Here is a 21,001-nt window from a genome sequence, read left to right as displayed (position 1 = left end):
AACAAAATCGGATTAAAATTGTGACCTCTATAGGGTCCACAGCCTTGATATACCATATTTTTACGCTATTTGAGAACGAAGGGCGGCCATTTAGTCTGTCAGTTTTGGGCCGATTTTCACGAAATTCGAAGTCAGCCGTCCTTAGGGTGTAACGGTGATATAATAATATGTTTTTTTAAATCGGATAAAAATTATGACCTCTATAGGGTCCACAAGCTATAACGCGATTTTTCGTACAATCAGGGGCCATAATTCAGGAAGTTACGGTCTGATATGCGCAAATATCGAAAGGAACCGAGATCTTTGGGTTATAAACTTATATTTCAAGTTTCAACAAAATCGGATAAACATTGTGACCTCTATAGGGTCCAAACCTTGATATACCATATTTTTACGCTATTTGAGAACGAACGGCGGCCATTTTGTCTGTCAATTTTGGGTCGATTTTCACGAAATTCGAACTCAGCCTTCCTTAGGGTGTAACAGTGATATAATAATATGTTTACTAAATCGGATAAAAATTATGACCTCTATAGGGTCCTCAAGCTAAAAAAGTGATTTTTCGTACAATCAGGGGCCATAATTCAGGGATCGAAAGGAACCGAGATCTTTGTGTTATAAACTTACATTTTAAGTTTCAACAAAATCGGATAAAAATTGTGACCTCTATAGGGTCCACAAGCTAAAAACGTGATTTTTCGTACAATCAGGTGCCATAATCCATGAAGTTTCGATCCGATACATGCCAATATCAAAAGCAGCCGAGATCTTTTGGGGATCAACCTATATTTCATGTTTTGTCAAAATCGGATAAGAATTGTGACCTGTAGAGAGTCCACAAACAATTGTAGACGGACGGACAGGGGCGACGGCATAATACATCCACATGAAAATGTGGGCGTATAAAAATGGATATCTATTTATAAAACATGATATTATGTGATCTATCAATAAAACATGTTATTATTTGATTTATATATAAAACAGGTTATTGTGTGATCTATTTATAAAATATGTTATTATTTGATCTATTTATAAAACATGTTATTATGTGATCTATTTATAAAACATGATATTTTGTGATCTATTTATAAAACATTATGTGATCTATTTATAAAACATATTATTATGTGATCTCTATATAAAACATGCTATTATGTGATGTATATATAAAACATGTCATTGTGTGATCTATTTATAAAACATGATATTATTTGATCTATTTATAAAACATGTTATTATGTGATCTATTTATAAAACATGATATTTTGTGATCTATTTATAAAACATTATGTGATCTATTTATAAAACATATTATTATGTGATCTCTATATAAAACATGCTATTATGTGATGTATATATAAAACATGTCATTGTGTGATCTATTTATAAAACATGATATTATTTGATCTATATAAAAAACATGCTATTATGTCACCTATAAAACATGCTATAAAACATGATATTATTTGATCTATATAAAAAACATGCTATTATGTCACCTATAAAACATGCTATTATCTGACCTATATATTAAACATATTATTTGATCTATATAAAAAAAAGGTGATATTATGTGATCTGTTTATAAAACATGATATTATGTGATCTGTTTATAAAACATGATATTATGTGATCTATTTATAAAACATGATATTATGCGATCTATATAAAAAAAAACCATGCTATTATGTGATCTGTTTATAAAACATGATATTTTGTGAGCTGTTTATAAATAATGATATGATGTGATCTATTTATACAACATGATATGATGTGATCTATTTATAAAACATGATATTATGTTCTCTATTTATCTTTTTCACAGATTCTGGAGGCTTAAGTGATTATGCAAGTGTATATTGTTCCTTTTATCATATCAGGCAATCTTATCCAGACCAAAACCAAGCGGAATAATGCATTTGATTAAAGGGCCAATCCTGATAATATGTTGGAAAATAAAACTGCCTAATTCTGTGTTAAAATCCCTTAAAATCCTCTACCTAAGGGCCGAGCAACCATCTCAATATTTGTGATACGTTTTCAAACAGCTTAAACGTGTCAGTCTTTATCTGGAAATGGAGACCGGGGTCCCAAGCTGTGTTATGCAGTGTTTGGATAAAACCAGACTTTTATTTTATAAAAATAATGTGTAGGTGAAGTACGTTTTACGTTTTCGTCCAAATGACTCAATATTTTGAGCTGAAATTTTGAGACAAGGTAAATACACCATTCTTCAATATGTTGGTGCTTAAATTTTATACGTATTCAGACTTTTATTTTTGAGACTCTGTTCAAATCGGGATAGTCCCTTTAACATTTTACTGCATGTGCATGTGAGTTTTTGCATATAATGCAGACACCATGTAGATGCAGTGCACTAAAACGACAAAACTTTATTGTATGTATATTAGTGACAATATGGAGGATCTGAGTTTAATGCATCAAATCGACTTTGTTACCTTTTAATACATAACTAAATACAACAAGCTGGTGTAGTCTAATATCCTACCCTCTAGTGATTTATGAGTGATCTGTACGTCTAGCTACCAGGGGAAATATAGTGTGGGTTACATGTCTGACTTTACGGTATTCAAATCTTTTAACTTTCTGCACTGACCCGTCTAATAAGTATACCTCGAATAACTGTCTCTTAACTTTAAATGTCAACTTCAAACATTATATAATACCATGTGCATGCAAACTGTCATGATAAAATATAAAATTTCTTGTAGCGATGGTGTATAATGTTGTACCATATTACACACAAAGCTATCACAGAGTATATCGTGAAGATAAATCATTTTAATAACATATTAAGATATATATATATATAGGAAGACAGAGATGTCTCTAGCAGTGGGAGGAAACCAGTAGACCTTGAGAAATCCCATGAGGTTGGACAGGCGATCCTAGTCACTCTACTCTTGTCACATGCAAGCAGGGAATTGAAAACACTCCTCTTGACTAAATGGCAGACCTCATCCAATATGCACACTATTGTGGTGTAAAATTATTACCAAGATATTACATTTATAGTGTAAAGGTTCAGATACAAGATATTACTATATATATTGTAATGATCCAGATATTACTATATAGTGTAATGATCCAGATATTACTATATGGTGTAATGGTCCAGATATTACTATATAGTGTAATGGTCCAATAATACTATATAGTGTAATGGTCAAGATATTACTATATAGTGTAATGATCCAGATATTACTATATGGTGTAATGGTCCAGATATTACTATATAGTGTAATGGTCCAGATAATACTATATAGTGTAATGGTCAAGATATTACTATATAGTGTAATGATCCAGATATTACTATATGGTGTAATGGTCCAGATATTACTATATAGTGTAATGGTCCAGATAATACTATATAGTGTAATGGTCAAGATATTACTATATAGTGTAATGGTCCAGATATTACTATATGGTGTAGTGATCAAGATATTATTATATGGTGTAATGGTCAAGATATTACTATATGGTGTAGTGGTCAAGATATTATTATATGGTGTAATGGTCCAGATATTACTATATAGTGTAATGGTCAAGATAATTACTATATAGTGTAATGGTCAAGATATTACTATTTAGTGTAATGGTTCAGATAGTACTATATACTGTAATGGTCAAGATATATTACTTCCTTGCTCATGAACTTTTTATATTTTACACAATATGTGTGATGTCTGGTGGCTTTTTATTTCAATATTTAAATTTTCACAATGTCCATGTCAGACATCATGTCACAATGTGAGATGTCACGTTACAGTTTAGACATTATGTTATTACCTTCAGTATTTTTAAAACACTAACCACATTAACAAACTGAGTTTACAGGTTCGATTTTATAATGGGTATAAGTAAGGCCAGGTTAAAGGGGGCAGGCTGCAGCTAAGGGCCCCAATACTAAAAGGGCCATCAAATTAGTTCTAAAGACAATTTTGTACCATATTATGTTGTACATGTATATCTGCACTGATATATAGTTTGTGTGAGTGTGACCTACAATGATCAGAATATTCCTGGTTTTCACAGAACCTTGATGCAAGGATCATAGCAATATTGTCAGTCAATGTGTCTCATGCAGCTTAATCCCTCCCTGAAAGCGTGTGAGTGTGGGTGTGGGTGTGTGTGTGTGTGTGTGTTGGTGGAGGGGTGGGGGTATTGGGCTTTTATGTATGTGCTGGATAAGGTGCACAATCAATAGATTAAGTTGAGTTGAGGACTACCTCCTATCACCCCTTTAGTAGGCCCACCTCTGTGGAGCCCATTTAGAGATATTAACTCCATCACTTGACAACACATCTGTGAAGCCCATTTGGAATGAAGCTCCGGAAATTTTTTGTTGTTGTCTCCAAATGGGATTACCCTTAGTATATGGCCTGCACTGATCATCAACTATATTTCATTTCAGAAAATAATCAAAGCTGACTTACCAATATTAGAGATTCTAACTCCATCACGTGACAACACATCTAACGCCACAGAAACATTCTGTAATTTTTCATGTTGATTCTGTGGTCGAGGAACTCGAGTTTTGATGACGTTTCCTGATAGTTCTTCCACCAGTGCTATTAAAATAACACCGTTTCTTAAATCTTCACTAATATCGTCAATTACAATATTCCGTCGCTTTAACTGTTCGTTCACCCAGTTCGTGAACGTGTTCCGTTGTATTTGAATCCACTGCGCGTCGGCGACTGTATTCATCGTCCGGAATCCGTTCATACTCATCTGTAGACTATTCTCCATCATCATCGTGGAACGTTTTTAACACCCTCGGGGCCAAACACTCGAAAAATAACACTCAAAGCAAAACACGCAGTCTTCACATATAAAGACACGAGCGTAAAGATGGGGTTCCTACTGCAACCGTTTGTAATCTAGAGATGGAATGAAGACAAAATGTCGATCTCTAGAAAAGCGATTCAAAATTGTTGAGTTGACGAAACACTCCACCAAACACCAGCCTTGATTATACCTGAAATCCGACCTTGAAATCAGGCATTCGGGCTTATTAAAATAATATTTTATCTTTGAATAAACGCGGATCGTTAATGGAGCGTTTCACGGTTTTTAATCCAACGTCTGAAATAAGCCCATCACAGATAATATCACGCGGTGTGAAATTTACAAAATATATACATTCACTATTGTTTTGTGTTTTGGGGTTTTCTTTAAACTGTATTTACATTTTCACCTTTTTTACTTCTCCATTTATCATCCAAATATTCCACAATTGATCACTCCTCACCTGTTAAAATCATATCAAAATAAATTTAATCGACATTTAAAGAACAATAATTGTTGAATAAACTGTGTTAATTCTAATTAATATTTCGGTATAAATCTTGAATATTCTAATTAATTTTCAGAACTTTTGAAAATTAAAGTATTCGTATCGTGTATTTACACCGAGCTCCCGTATAGACGCTGGCGTGCACGTTAACGAACGTAAAAGAGTAGGTCGTAACACCCATTTCACTTCATATCTTTTCATTTTATTTGTCAGGTTTAGAGTAAATATCTTTTTAAAATTCTGATTTGGAATATGCCCACAATAAGGAATCGCATCCTGGTCAAAATCCTCTGTTTGCCTTTATCTCGTGTTGATTCCCGGTGTCAGCCGAGAATGTTCGTCTGGATTTGCCAACTTAGTTTCCGGGCCCTTTTCAGTGGCGCATAGGATGGCACAGTGAAGGCATAGAGTCAATTTTCTCGGATAGGACGTAACCGCGAGGCCCCGTAAGCAATGCCCTTCTGCGTAACGGGCCCAAATTAACAGTTGGGAATTTGACGAAGAATAAACGTCACCGTGCCGGGGAGATTTCCATCCTAGCTCATGATTGCATGCAGTTGATCCAGAAAAGTAGGACGCTAAACTCTGTTTCATTTCCATTCGACGTAACCACGTAATCATATAGGCCTAGTATTTAGCCTTGCAAATATTTGTACTCGGCTTAAATATAACACGACACTGTGACTTGTCGCCTATAACCTTCCTTTAAAGTAAAGTTAAATCTTCCTATTTGCAAATCTTTCGTTTTGGACCTCAAATGTTACATAAATTAAATTATAGACATTTATTCACATGTTAAACCCATAATCAACTCCCTAAACCACTGAGTTCTGATTTAAAACGGACTGAAACACGATCGCTATTTAATAATTTAATTTAATTTCAAAATGGATAATCGAAACTTCGTTTGTTATCGTAACATCGAGATCAATGAAAATCGAGACTACGCTATTCTTAAAGCGTTCATAACTTGGCTCAGAATGATATAATTTGACTGAAACTCAGTATGTATTATGGCGAGAAATGTATGTATCTTTAAAGTTCGTTTAGTACTGTAAACACTTTTCATTTCCATTTCATATAGTTCACGACGTCGTTGCAGTTATATAATTTATGATCAATTTAACTGAACTGTATTCAAAAAGATAATAAAATAAAATTCGACGGACTAAACAAGATTATTATGATATTTTGATATAAAGGTGCTCGTTCTAAATTCTTTTCAAATAAGTTTTCTTTGAAGATGTGTACGAAGCATTTACCTAATAAAAGGGCAGGGATGGGCCCTAAAAATACCTGTATGTATACACTAATTATGAAAGACTTCTCAACCTACATCCTCCTATCCATATTGGAATAAAAGAGGTGGCTTCATTCAAGACACATGTTTGTTAATTCTATGAGATAACAGACTCATAGATAGTTTATTCCGTGGACGCGTTTTCACCATATTTCCGCGCGCGTTTTCGCGAACATGTTGATCTAATGCAAATGTAATGGTACCGTTTTGAAGTAATCGGTGGAAATGCACACATGGAAAACGGGCCTTTATAGCCTAGTCCCGTTCACAAATGAAATAGGGTTTAACGTCCTACTTTTCTGCACCGACTGGGATAATGAAGACGGGCCTTAGCCATACAGTGTGTTATTGCAATTTTATGCGAACTCGCCGAACTGTCAAGGATTCTTTCATGTGCACCCCAAAGTGTATACATGTGTTTTTCGTTCAATTCGAACGACTAGACACTGTCCTTGCCAAGCCCTCCGTCTCGGACCGATAAATTTATCGCCGAATATTGTCCAAAAATAAACCTATGCTGAAAATCTCTAGAAATAGATAATATAACTTAGCGACCTTTTGCGATGACGAGGGCTTGTAATACATTTATCATCGAATGTTGTCAAGAAATTGTACGTTTGCTGTAAAATCTCTGATTGCTAGCAGGAAATAGACTAGTTGTCTACAAAATGGTTTATATCCAGAGAAATTAATAGACTTTTTGAGTGGCATCTAGCGATTCAGCCAAACAAAAAATCACAGGACAATTTATACTGCAGTCACTGGGTTGTTACACGTATTGTACAACGTTTCAACACATATGCTCGGAGAACGACGATAGAACAATTGTAGAAACATCGTGCAATGCTTGCCTGTCGGAATCGGGAAATAACCTGCAAATATTTGGCCTTTTTAGTTTGAAAACTGTCCACGGGGCAAGCCTCCGAAACCTCATTTTGGCTCGCTACGGATTTTGAACACATTTATTTAAACACATTTGCGAGTGCTATAATACGATATTGACCATGTGATAGGTACGTTTACAAATACATCTATAGCCAAAGTTCGATGAAATTTCTACACTTCGGAAAAATAGCCCTTTACAAATTGAGTTTATAGTTCACCAATAAATACCATATGACAATGTGACATCATCTATTCAACAGTGCGTGAACCTGCCCTCGCCTGACCTGGTAAAACCATTTATTTGTTGATAAAGCAAATCAGGACTACCGTCATAAATATTATTTCTCTTGTTATTATTGGGGTTTTAAATCTTTGTGAGAGCCGCGATGGCTCAGAGTGTAGACAGTGACTCACTAACCAGGAGATCTTGGGCTCGCTCCCGGTGTTTGCCGAGTAAGTTCCCCGGGATTTTCCACAGTCCTCCCCAATATAAACATAATCTTAGCGATATTTAGTTAAAAGTACAATTTTGTAAACTATATTTGTCATTAGATATATCAGAGATCTCGCCACTATTACAGGTCGATCACGTATTTCTATTCCTAGTCTATTATATTATCTACACCGTTTATATCTTATCGCCATCTTTTATTATATACAATACATATTGAATATACACAACAGTTGATAGAATAATATACCACGGTTGATAAAATGATATGTTCTTTATAAACTTATAATATACTCATAATGTTTTTATAATAAACAAGGTCAGCTATGGGTACAAATATTATACCAACAATACAGACAGGTAGCCATACCACACTTGTTTATCTATTCAGTGATGGTTTCGAATCCCCGGTTGTACGTGACAAGGAGTAGGGTCGGTTGTCCAACCTCGTGGGTTTTCTCCGGGACCTCCGGTTTTCTCCCATTGCTAAAGACCCTTACGCGCAAGCGAATTATTGAATTAAAATTAAACCATATGTTAGTACCGAAATGACCTAGTTTGTGGACGTTAATCCCCATTTCTCTCCCTCTATTCAGTGAATGGTTTTGTGCATGGGCCAGGGCATGCTTATTCCTTCTAGAACACCTAATACCAGATATCAGTCGAGGCGTTCATATAGGTAACAAACGCTTGTGGTACTGTAGTATTCCAAGATACTTCATATTCCATTTTCCTTTAAGCTCGAGCTCTCTTTAAATCTACGAAAACTAAATATACAACGATGTCTCCATACACGCTTGTGGTACTGTAGTATTACGAGATACTTCATATTCAATTTTCCTTTAAGCTAAAGCTCTCTTTATCTACGAAAACTAAATATACAACGATGTCTCCATACACGATAGTTTTAGGGGGTTTTTGGGCTGTTTTTTTTTCATTTGGTTTTTTGCATTAGTTGCAGAACTTCTAGACCCAGATTGCTGCTTAATCCGTTACATAACTTAAACTACATGATCTATTATGGGGGTTGTTCCAGACGACCGAGGACACTAGCTGGTACGTTAAATCGACAAGCAGGGCTGGTTGTGAAAAATGCGAGGCCCGATTTGGGAGGCCCGAAGTTACAGGATATGAAAACATTGCAGGACGTGAATAACTTTAACTAGGCCTATATTTATTCATAGTTTTAAGGTCAACTATGCTTTACCTCACAAATAGTAATTGATTAAATTACCTAAAAATAGCCACACCTGGCAACCCTGCTGCCAGATTGCCTGGAAAATGTTTAAGTTGGTGAGCTGCGAGGCCCAATTTGGGGAAATTGGTCAAATGTGCCAGAAACCGACCCTGTTGACAAGAAATAAATCTAGATAATTGCAGTAATATCGTTATACGCAATAATTCGTTTGGTATTAGTTCGTGCTTTATGGCGACAGGTGACACAGGTACAAGAAAAAAACCTAGACAAATACAATAATATCTTTATAAGCGATAAGTTATTTTTTGCATTAGTTGCAGAACTTCTAGACTCGGGTTCGTGCTTTCTTGTTACATAACATAAAGAAATAAATCCAGATAAATAAATAATATATCCATACGCAATGAAATTATTGGCACAAGTTTGAAAACTTCTAGGGCGATGTTTTCAACACTCGCCCACCTATATACCGTTAGCCATCATTGAAGAATGCACCTGAATATTAAACAAACTTTCGTTACCTACAGGTAAAAAGTAATAGGTAAACAAAAATACCTGTTCAGCCGGTTACCTGTGAAATACAGCCTGAAGGTAAACACAGTACTAAAACTATACTATAAAACACCTTTAATTACAGGTAACACTTGTTATACTTTTACACGTACAAAACACGACACTACGATCTCTATAACACCTTTAAAAAACCGCACTTTGTTAATCCACAAGGTTGTTAATCCATTTAAATACCTACATGTTGTTTAACTCCCACCTGAGTTATCCAGGTAATATATAAATATATATAAAAGTTTCAGCTCAGGTATACACCACTATAACTAGGCTGGGCTTATGTTTGGTTATCTAGATATTTCAATATATGGGCACAATTGAATACATACACAAAACCGGTTTTCCTATTAAAATGGGCGGATACAAGATTTTTGAAAAAAGGGGAGTGAGGGTGTAAATATAAAAGTAGATAATAATTGTATGTGAAATGGCATATTGCTAAGAGGGTGCAAACATAAATGAAATGAGGTTTAACGGCCTACTGGTCTGCATCGACTGGTCTAATGAAGACGGACATACGTCATACAGGATACTACGACCTTTTCTTATTTCGAATTCCAACTGTATATGGTTATTTTACGTGCTTACAACGGATTCGGGGTTTTTGTCCCATCCGAACGACTATGCGAAGTCCCTTGCCAGGCCCCACGTCTTGCATTTCTGACTAGAGAAACCACGCCGGAAATTCCAGATGAGCTTTTTCGGTCAACACAGAGATCGAACAGAGGACCTCCAAGTTGTTCTTTTGTATTTTTTTCATGTTTGCTGCTCTTAATGGACGTATTGATAAAATAAAATAAAATCAAATCAAATCTTATTCTAATCTCATATATAGCGATGCAATTTTATTTGGTTGACATTTTCAAGATCTCTCCCATACCAGAAATATATCTCAGGTCAGAGCATAGCCGACTAAAGAGTGCAATTTGTCACATGCTACATTAAAACAGTTTTTGACATTTTTATTTTGGTTTCATATGTTGCACAGTAGAATGTTAAACGGATATAAAGACAGCCGACCCGATCGAGCCAAATAAATTTATTATTGCCCGTTAAAGCTTTATAAATACAAATATATCATGACTGGTTATTATATTGTTTTGTAGAACTGTATATCAAATACAGAGTGAGCTATGATTTAGAACGGATCGGATCTATCTTTTTCTTGTAAACATTTGTTAATTATCTATGTTCAATATAATTACATAGAAGTTACTTGGACTCAGTAATGTGGTCACAACACCCTGGGTGGACAACAAAAATAAAATTTCAAATATCAAGAAACTAAATGGGGTATTAGGTAAGATTAGATGAAGAGCTGACAGTTCTCGCTGTAATAGTTAAACAATAGATAATGAAAACAAAATATGATGAAAATTTCAGTCAAATTGCTTCACTCTGAACCGAGATATTAGCCATTGAATTTTAGGCTAGCTTCGATCTTCATTACTGCCGTAGTTACGATAATAAATAAAATCTCGATTATCCAATTTCACGTTAAATCATCAATCAAAAAACGTTAAATCATCAATCCACTGATGGGTTAATTAAACATGCATTATGCAAGAGCTAAATCTGCCTATTGCAGGTCTTTCTTTAGGCCTTAAATGTTATCTAAATTATTAATTAGACATTAATTAAAGATACATTATGGGAGATTCGGTAACGAGTTGGCAGTTCTCACTATAATAGTTAAAAACTAGATAATGTAAAGGCAATTTGGTGAAAATTTCATTCAAATTGATCCACTATGAACCGAGAACTAAGCGACTGAAATTCCCATAAGCCTCGGTCATCATTACTAAAGTCAGTACGATAAACAACAGTCTCGATTATCCATTTAATCGTTTAATAGAGAAGGAAAGTTATGCAGTAAATCGGCTTACAATCCACTAAAGATCGCAGGCTAGCGCTGCCATCTAGAGTTGATTATGGCCTGGATAGGTTAATTAATGTCTAATTAATAATTTAGATAACATTTCAGGCCTAAAGAAAGACCTGAAATAGGCAGATTTAGCTCTTGCATAATGCATGTTTAACTTAGCCAAACCATAATCAACTCTCGATGGCGTCGGATTTCTCCGATATTAAATAGATTAGAACAGTTCAGCCATCTTTTGATTTAAGCTAAAAATGGAGGAGCGAGATTTAGCTTCTAACAACCAGTACGGTGGTTGAAATTATGCACACGTCTTGTCAAACCTTCAAAGGCTAATATCTTCGCTCGCAATATAGTAATTTGAATGAAATTTTCAAATTATTCATTTTACATTATCTCTTTTCGAACTATAATAGCAAGAATGTCTAGCTCTTTATCTAAATCTTACATAATATATCTTTAATGTCTAATTAATAATTTAGATAACATTTAAGACCTAAAAAAAAAAAGACCTGCAATAGGCAGATGTAGCTCTTGCATAATGCATGTTTAATTTACGTTCTCTTTCATTAGATGTCCCCACCCCACCCCACCACTCCATTCCCTGATTTTGTTGCCCAGGCCAACCGCTCCTTTAACCCTTCTCTCGACACGCCACTTGGTATGTTTACTCTAGAACCCCCGCTTTGTGAATTTCATAAAACGAACAATTTATTGTATAATAATTTTATTCTAAATAATGTTGTTTTCCTTGTTGGCTTAAGGGCAATGGTTTAACACGCTCTAGCCCTGTTTACATCTCGCGTCCATGACGAAATCTGCAGGTGGCCTTTATATTTAGATCCCATCATAATCTACCCATTGAACGTGTACAAAAGAAAGTATACAAATAAGCGGCAGATAGTGGAGAAACTGGTCGCGGTGAGTGGCGATGGCAACCCAGTTTCAAGAGATTTGATGATCGATCGCAAAAAACTATTTTTGAGCTATTTTGGAGCTAATTACTGTTTTTATACCCCCACATTTTCATGTGGACGTATATTGTCGTCGCAACTGTCCGTCCGGACGTCCGTAAATCGGCCCAAAATTGACACAATGACAGACAAAATGGCCGCCATTCGTTCTCAAATAGCGTAAAAATATGGTATATCAAGGTTGTGGACCCTATAAAGGTCACAATTTTTATCCGATTTTGTTGAAACTTGAAATGTAAGCTTATAACCCAAAGATCTCGGTTCCTTTCGATATTCGCGCATATCGGACCGTAACTTCCTGAATTATGGCCCCTGATTGTAGGAAAAATCACTTTCTTTTTAGCTTGTTCTCTATCCATCTCTCGAAAATGTTGGCGTATCCTGCCTGGCAGCCGCTGGTTTTTTCCTCTTTCCGCACCCCGAGACTGCACAACACAGTTACACAACGGTTTGTCCTTAAGCTAGATTTGATGATCGCAAAAAAAAAAAAAAATATATTTTTGGGATATTCTGGAATTAAAGGGGCCCATACTTGACCATGTATGGTACGTTTTGATGTCAAAAAAAGCATTGACTCAAAAATTTTGACGGATAAAACCACCAAACATATTTATTGACGGGTCGTCAATATTTTCAAGCATCTGTGGGCTTCTGTCAAAATTTTGAACAAAATTTCATTTCGCACCGACCGCCGAGGTGTGAGCAGGCCCGTAGCCAGTGTGGGGCAAGGGGCGTTAATGTTTTGCCCCCCCCCCCCCTCCGCAGCCACCAAGCCATGGCTACAGGCCTGGGTGTGAGGATCACCATGTCTGGGAAGAAAGCGGCAGAAAAGAAGTTTCTAATTGAAGTGCTAAATGTGTACAAGACCTTGTCAGCCATGTGGAAAATTAAGTTACCTGACTGTAGAAATCGGGACAAGAAAGCCGATGCGTACGACATGTTACTGAAGAAGTATCGTGAGTATTTTATTTCCGCCACGGCAGAAGATCTCAAAAAGATGCTGAAGAATTTCCTTCGCGGCCTTTCGTCGGAGTCCAAAGCGAGAATTAGTGCGACTGCGACCGATGCGTCCATGTCAAAGATTTTGACGAGATTGATTTTTGGTGGAAAATCATTGAATCGTGTATGGGCACTAGCACATCATAATTATGTATAAAATTTCTCCATATGTTTTTTTTAACGTGTATTGGCCCCTTAATTACTTGTACTTTTTCTTCTTTTCGCACCCTGATGACTTATACCCACCGCCCCCACCACGCTCCAAGTCTTCGAATACATAGCCTAGGTTTAATTTAGCGATATATTATTATAATACACTTCTAACAAACGTAAATTTGTCAGCAACATAAAAAAACAAGTTAACATTTATATTAATTTTGTTAGGTGTCACGCGTCACCTATTCCTAATGTTATATGAAAAATATACAAATATATAAATATATATTTTCGAGAAAATTATGAAACATCAAGTCAATTTTATAACACGACACAGTTCTATGGATAACAATCACTATATTATATACACACGAAGTTTCGACAAGATTTCACTGGTCGTTATCAAGCATGCAAGTTAAATTGTTTTTCTTTTTATCAACCTCCAAAGTGCTAACTGCTAATGCTTATTTGATATCGCAACCTCAATTCATTTTTTTAAAATGTCTGTTTTCTTTCATTTGACGGCCCATCAACACGTTGATTAATATCAGTCCACGATTTGTTTTTTGATGTATAAAGTACATAAATGTTTAAGTGTGCTATTTCTATAGTTACGTATGCTGTTTCCATGGTTACGCGTGTTCTATGGTTGCATGTGCTATTTCTATGGTTACATGGGTTTTTTCTATGGTTACGTGTGCTATTTCTTTGGTTACAACGCGTGCCAGTATGAGCTAACTCGTACATTCTCACAAGCCACATCTTTCCGTGCCATGATATGAATACTTTACGCGCCTCAGATTCACAGCCATTACTTATTCTATTGGCTAATTATGATGCAATTAATCATGTGATTGGTTTGAAGTTGCTTTGTTCACGGGCTGTAATAGCAGGAATACGCGTTTGAGGCAGTCAAATATTCCAAAATTTTCTTAGGGAGAGGTGGGGAGGGGAGGGGAGGGGGGTGGGGGTGGTGGTCCATACACCGTCTCGCAGAAGACTGGCACCGCATTCTGTAAACCCGAAATTTTTTCGGGCCTTTCGGGTTCTGCCCCCTAACTGTCATATCGAGCCCGTATGCGTATGACCGTAAGGATGATCCCTATTGTTTTTGGTGCATGCCCGACCCCCAGGAGCAGAGACACACCAATTTGTTCTTTGTGTGTCACCTACAGGCCACGATTTCTAATAGATCGTCTTGGAACTTGGCATATGTATTCCTTAAAGCCTAAGGACGACAGCCGCATGTCCCGACCCCCAGGGGTAGGGCAACGCCCAATTTTTGTGTTTATCGTATACAGGCTGGAATTCTAAATGGATCATCTTGGAGCTTGGCATATTTATTCCTTATACTGTAAGGATAGCAACTATTTATTTTTTTGCATGTCCCGACCCCCAGGGGTGTGGTACCCCACCCACTTTTTTGTTAATTTTTATCTGTTAATACTCTATAGATTTTGTACAAAATCAGCATATAAATCATTTCAATAACGGGGTGGTACCTATTAATATTGTTCCATATCCAACTCCCAGGGGCAGAGCCATGCCCAATTTTTGTATTTATTGTCTACAGGCTGCAATTCTAAATTATCTTGGAACTTTGCATATTTATTCCATATACTGTAAAGACAGCAACTATTTATTTTGGTGCATGCCCACTTTTTTGTTAATATTTAGTCTGTACATTTGACAAACCAAACCCAACGCCTGGCCTTCTTTGCCTTTTGTCATATTACAGTCATTGCAGCCATTTCACATTTCATTCTCTTAATGTTAAAAAGTACCATATCAATCAAACCTTGAATGTGGACGTATATTGCAGTGTTAGCAAAGCTCTTGTTGATTTATGTATTCTGTATGGTTCATTTGACCCAGTGTGTTTAATGAAGTGTGTATCAACATACCAGCCTTTATAATATAAACATAATTATATCCATATCAAGCTTCAGAATTTTTAATTATCTTTTAATAGCTTTGTTCGATCTGTTAGGGCAAGAAATATGCAAATTTCGTGTGAATGAGTTACCAATATATTTTATAAAAAGACGTTCACACATTTCAATCAGCAGTGTGTATTCATCAAGAGCAAGGCAGTATTTAATTTGGTCACTCCGCATGGTTGTCTTTCTTTCCTTGTACCTCTTGGTCGGAAATATTTGTTTTTTTCATCACCCATTGCTGGGAATCATTGCTGCGCCACTGGAACGAGCCTAACTAAATTGCACAAACACATGAAAATGAAATAATGACCAGACAAAACTCCTTGACAAGCCTTCTGTCCCCCATCACAAAAAGGCTGGAAAATCCTGGCTACTTTCTCCACTAACACTGGGATCGAACTCGCGACTCATGCATAGTGAGCCAGTGATATTTGATATGATTGTCATCAGAGCTCAGTGAGTTATATAATTTTTGACATTTAATAATCTATTCCTGGATACGGTCCGAGTCCCCCCCCCAATGGATTTCATATATCTTAACTATGATCCCCTTAGGAATTTATCTGGTGGTTTCTTATCATGAAACTGTAAATTGTGGTCCGTTAGCAGTAGTTATAAATGATTGTGGTCAAACATCTGAGTTATAGGCAGGCCTGGATTCAGAGTGGATGACTTGGTTGCAGCCAGGGCCCCAATATTAAAGGGTCCCCCAATTTAGCTATAAAAAAATAAATCTACCACACTGACAAATTACATTTATGTGATTGTGACTGACAATGACCACAAAATGCCCCTTTATCACTGCTAATGTAATGGCTTCAGTGACATTTTCAACAAGGGACCCATGTGTTGGCTGAGAAAGTTCCCCAGAATTTCCAGCATTGTTTCCCCTTGTCAGTGTTGCCGGATGGAGGGCCTGGCAAGGACAGTGTCTAGTCATTAAGATTGGACAAAAAATAATAATCTTTGATGGTTGGAAATAAGAGTAGGTTACGGAGTTTTGCTGTCCAGGCAAATATCCCTCATCGCACATTGTATTACGCTCGTCATCATTAGCCCAAAGTAGGGCATGGGAGTGGGTGGCCGAGTGGTATGACATGAGAGTCAAGTGGCATGGTGACAAGGAGTAGGGTTGCCTGTCCAACCTTGTGGGATTTCTGTGGGTCTTTCGGTTTCCTCCCACAGCTAAAGACCCCTACACACAAGCAAATTATTGAAATAAAATTGAATTCATATGTTAATCCCGAAATGACCCAGTTGTTTCGATTGGACTCCCTCCCTCTCTCTACAAAGTAGGATATTAAACCCCATTTGATTTCATTTTGCTCTTCAAAAAATGGTTTTATTGAGTAGAGACGATGTAAAACTGATATCTGTATTTTATATAATGTTTAATACTGCACACAATACAAAACATTTATTAGAGAGAAGAGATTCGACAATATATTATGTATATACATAGGCTAGTAGGAGCAGGCGTGTTGCTGCTAGCAGAATTATGAATAACACTCGCAGGCTTTCAAAATAAATAAACACTTTGTTTACAAGCCTTTCGCTGTAGGCCAGCAGATAAACAAATATTTCTCTATAACAAAAAAACAGAGATTCTTTAACGATAAATAATTAAAACATGCATATTGAAAGCTAAAAATTATTTTATCAGAAGAAATATAAACTATTCTCTTTATATTCATTTACAGGAAGAAAATGATGCTAATGATGGTTAAACTTTGAGCATTATGGGATGGGGTGATGACAGGGTGAGCTATATATATACGCATTAAAAAAATAAAATGGGAGAACAGATCACTATTGCTATATGGTAACTAGCTTCAATGAGAACTACACTAGAATAACTGGCGTCAATGACAGTTGTTTCATGCTAACTGCCTACAATAACTTGCTCTTGGATAACTGCCTACAATGACAGATGTTTTATGCTAATGGCCTACAATGACAGTTATTTTATGCTAATGGCCTACAATGACAGTTGTTTTATGCGAACGGCCTACAATGACAGTTGTTTCAGCACAACCAAGACTTTGGACAATTGCTGCAAGGCAACTTTTCACAGTCAGACAACTTGCTTCAGCAAGACTGCCACCCAGGATGCTTTGCTGCGGGCCAATAGCTTCATCTGTCACAGAAAACTGTCACCTAACTGAAAGTGTAAATCCAATTCACAGAGTCTCTGTTTCTCATTTTAAAATCAGAGAAGGTTACATGGAGCTCGATTGTTATGAAATGATACAAACATGTTGTAAAAGCTATACATATAAATAATTCAAAACTATGTACAAATAAAACTTCTCTAATAATACTGTCAGAATTATCTTAAAATTTTATAAAAAAAAGATCATCAAAATTCTGGATAAAACATTTCAACTTCAAATAACATAATATTCCAGGGTTTGATTGAACATTATGTGACCTGGTAGGGGATAGAAATTTTAATTCTTAATAAATTGGCAAGAACACTTTTGGAATAATGGAAGAAAAAAAGGACTTGATAAAAATTCTAGTCTTGATATGTTCTGTACATCTATCGAGAAACTCAAAGTATCCTGGCAAAACAGCCATTGGGTAAGAGTTATCTCCCTTTAATCTCCAAGAATGACACAAACAAAGCAAACCTACTATATAATATTTTAGAAGTGACTGAGAAATAACTTAGCAATTAATATAAAATTGACTGAGACAATTGAAAAGTTCTTAACAAAACAACAGAATATATTTTCGTTAATAAATTTTGACTTGACCAGGACCAAATCAGCAGTAAGCTTATATATATATAGCTATCATATGTTACAGCTGCTGTGATTGGTTGAAAAAGATTGCATAAGCTTTAAATATGGATATAAATACTATTATAAACACATGTTGGTTATCTAATAAAATAATAACTGTCTCTATTTATAATACAACTTACATCATTAATACAATAATCTATCTTATAAACACTGAAATAAAAAACATCCACATATCAACAGATTACGTTTTATAAATACATTCAGATTTTATCAAAGCCCAGGGGTTTATTCATGAAATTCAAACTAAAATATGTTAAGAATGGGGCCTCTTCATTGGTTGAAAGTAAGAATCATAGTACAAGTTTTAGCTCTTGGGTTTCATTCTTAATATATTTTGGTTTAAATTTTTAAGAATATGGGCTCAGAGCCATAAAACATTTATGAAAAGCATAGAGAGGTTAACAAGTCAGAGTAGTTTATAAGTTAAGAATAAAAATGTTTTATGCCTTCCAGCCACCAGACATTCTCCCTGTGTGAACATAGCTTTATTATTACACGGTTTGGTTAAAAGCAGCCTTTAAATTCACAGTGTGAACATAGCCTTATTATAACATTGTTTGGTTAAAAGCAGCCTTGCAATCAAAGTGTGCACATAGCCTTATTGTTACATGATTTGATTGAAAATAGCCTAGATAATATTAACACAGCCATTTATTTATCAATAAACATATACATGTACTTACAATTTATCATAAATCCTTCAGAATAAGAAAAAGCTTTCATTTACCTACTAAAATCATTAATAAAACATACAAGTCATAAACAAAATGATTTTGGTTGCTTTTTGTTTACAAAACACAAATTTATAATAAATTCTATTTATGACAAATATTTTCGAAAATTGTGTAAAAAATTTAATTCAGCAGTAATATCTTGAGAAAAAAAGTTAACCGATTTGTCAATTTTAAACTCTTGGTTTTCTGGTTTTCAAAATTGACAATTTATTTTTGAAACTAAAAAATGATGTAAACTTCAGTTATCTACATGAAAGCCAGTGTTTCCCAACCTAAGGCCCACAAACTCGGAGAAGTCCACAAGGTAAAGGGGTCCATGAAAAAAACCAGAGAGGAAATGTAAAATCAGTATGAAATTGTTGTTATTTGGAGATTTCTGTAGCTGAGTCACATTATAGGAATGGCGACCGTCTTTCTATGGGTTAATGTACCACATTTTATGTTCAGAATAGCCTTTAAGAGAGGCCATGTTAGGATGAATCAAAGATTAATGTGGAAAATGGTGGCAGTGAATAAATTCAAGGGGTCTTTGGGATTTTGTTAAATGTCCCAAGGAGTCTGGTCGTGGAAAAAGGTTGGGAACCACTGAATTCTACTTGATTGCCAAATATCCAAATCTAGATTCACTCTCTCTCCAAATTCAAATCTGAAAATTGTTTTCTTCATCCAGATTTGATCCACCATCTCATCTGTCAATTTGTGAATAAACCGTCACTGGAACCATTCACAGATTCCTGCAACTAAATTCAAATTTTAAAAATCTGTCCAAAACAGTATGCATAGATTCCAAATCTGTCATAAACAAAGAGAAAAGATTTTAAATCTGGAGAGTTTCTTGGTTTGGATTAACGGCAATCTGACCAATTCGTATTTTACAATAAAGATTAATAGAATTATTGCCAACGAGCGAGCGATATTCAATGCTGCACAGTAGTTGCTACTCTGTTAAACTAACGCACTGTTCTTTACAGTTTACCTTGAAATGGAGTTTAAACGCGAAGTGTAGCATGTCTTAAAATATCATTACATCACATTGTTCATTATTTTAACGTAGTTTAAGAGTTTTTAATTCAACGTCACTGAAGGAAATCAACTCGCCATCTTGACATCCAGATTGTATTCTTGACGTTGGGGTTGCGGTTCTTCTTCCTCGTCTGGATTGAATTCGTTGTTGAATGTAACAGGGATATTTTTACGTTTGGTTAACAGTTCTTGTTTCCATGGAGGCATGCTTTCAAATTCTTCTGGATCAATGTTCATGGCCGCTGGAACAAAATTGTCCTCTCTATGTCCCTGACCAGCGTGCAGAAGTTCCTGCTGTGTAGTTTTTTGTTCTGGTGGCGGAGGGGCTGTTCCTTCCTTCGTGGCTTTCTGTGAAAAAATAAACAGAATGAGGAGATGACAGGTTGCCGGGCAACAGAATATACACACACCACAGCTGAGTTATCCAAGCCTCACACAAAGATTTTCACAAATTTATTCTTTGGTAGGTAATGGGAGCATTTACATGGAACTAAAACTAATTAAGAGTAAGAACCCATGAAGTTCTAGGTGTAGTCAGATGTACAAATAGGTGTGCACGTAAAAGAACCCTTGGCAGTTGGAGTTTTAAATGAGAGTAGGCCATAGTGCTTATACTGTCCACGCAAAATTTCCCTCATAGCACACTGTATGGTAAATTAATGTTTAATTAATTTGTTGACAGGTTCCACGTTCCATTATCCACATGACCATATAAGGTATAGATTAATATAAAAGGGGGAGATAATCAGTAAAATATTTCTT

General features: G+C 35.7%; 2 protein-coding genes across 4 annotated transcripts in view; both read right to left on the bottom strand.

The window, feature by feature from the left end:
* LOC126811952 (filamin-B) overlaps positions 1 to 9,984 on the bottom strand; it is a 54,962-nt gene extending 44,978 nt beyond the window's left edge. Inside the window, exons 1-2 of the mRNA XM_050538037.2 lie at positions 9,713 to 9,984; positions 4,461 to 5,278 (exon numbers count right to left, since the gene is read on the bottom strand). Of these exons, the coding sequence (XP_050393994.2) occupies positions 4,461 to 4,782 (322 nt within the window). The 5' untranslated portion in view covers positions 4,783 to 5,278; positions 9,713 to 9,984. The remainder of the gene's footprint in view (positions 1 to 4,460; positions 5,279 to 9,712) is intronic.
* A 7,062-nt stretch (positions 9,985 to 17,046) lies between these two features.
* Positions 17,047 to 21,001, bottom strand: part of LOC126808889 (uncharacterized) — a 95,772-nt gene continuing 91,817 nt past the window's right edge. For all 3 annotated transcript variants that reach the window (XR_007674815.2, XM_050533935.2, XM_050533936.2), the window contains one exon: positions 17,047 to 20,587. Coding sequence is in view for 2 of the 3 variants with exons in the window: in XM_050533935.2 (XP_050389892.2) it covers positions 20,306 to 20,587 (282 nt within the window). In the remaining variant the exon portion in view is untranslated. The remainder of the gene's footprint in view (positions 20,588 to 21,001) is intronic.

This window comes from Patella vulgata, chromosome 1 (assembly GCF_932274485.2).
Source record: "Patella vulgata chromosome 1, xgPatVulg1.2, whole genome shotgun sequence".
NCBI classification, from domain to species: Eukaryota; Metazoa; Mollusca; class Gastropoda; family Patellidae; genus Patella; species Patella vulgata.
This window is presented reverse-complemented; position numbering and strand designations above follow the sequence as displayed.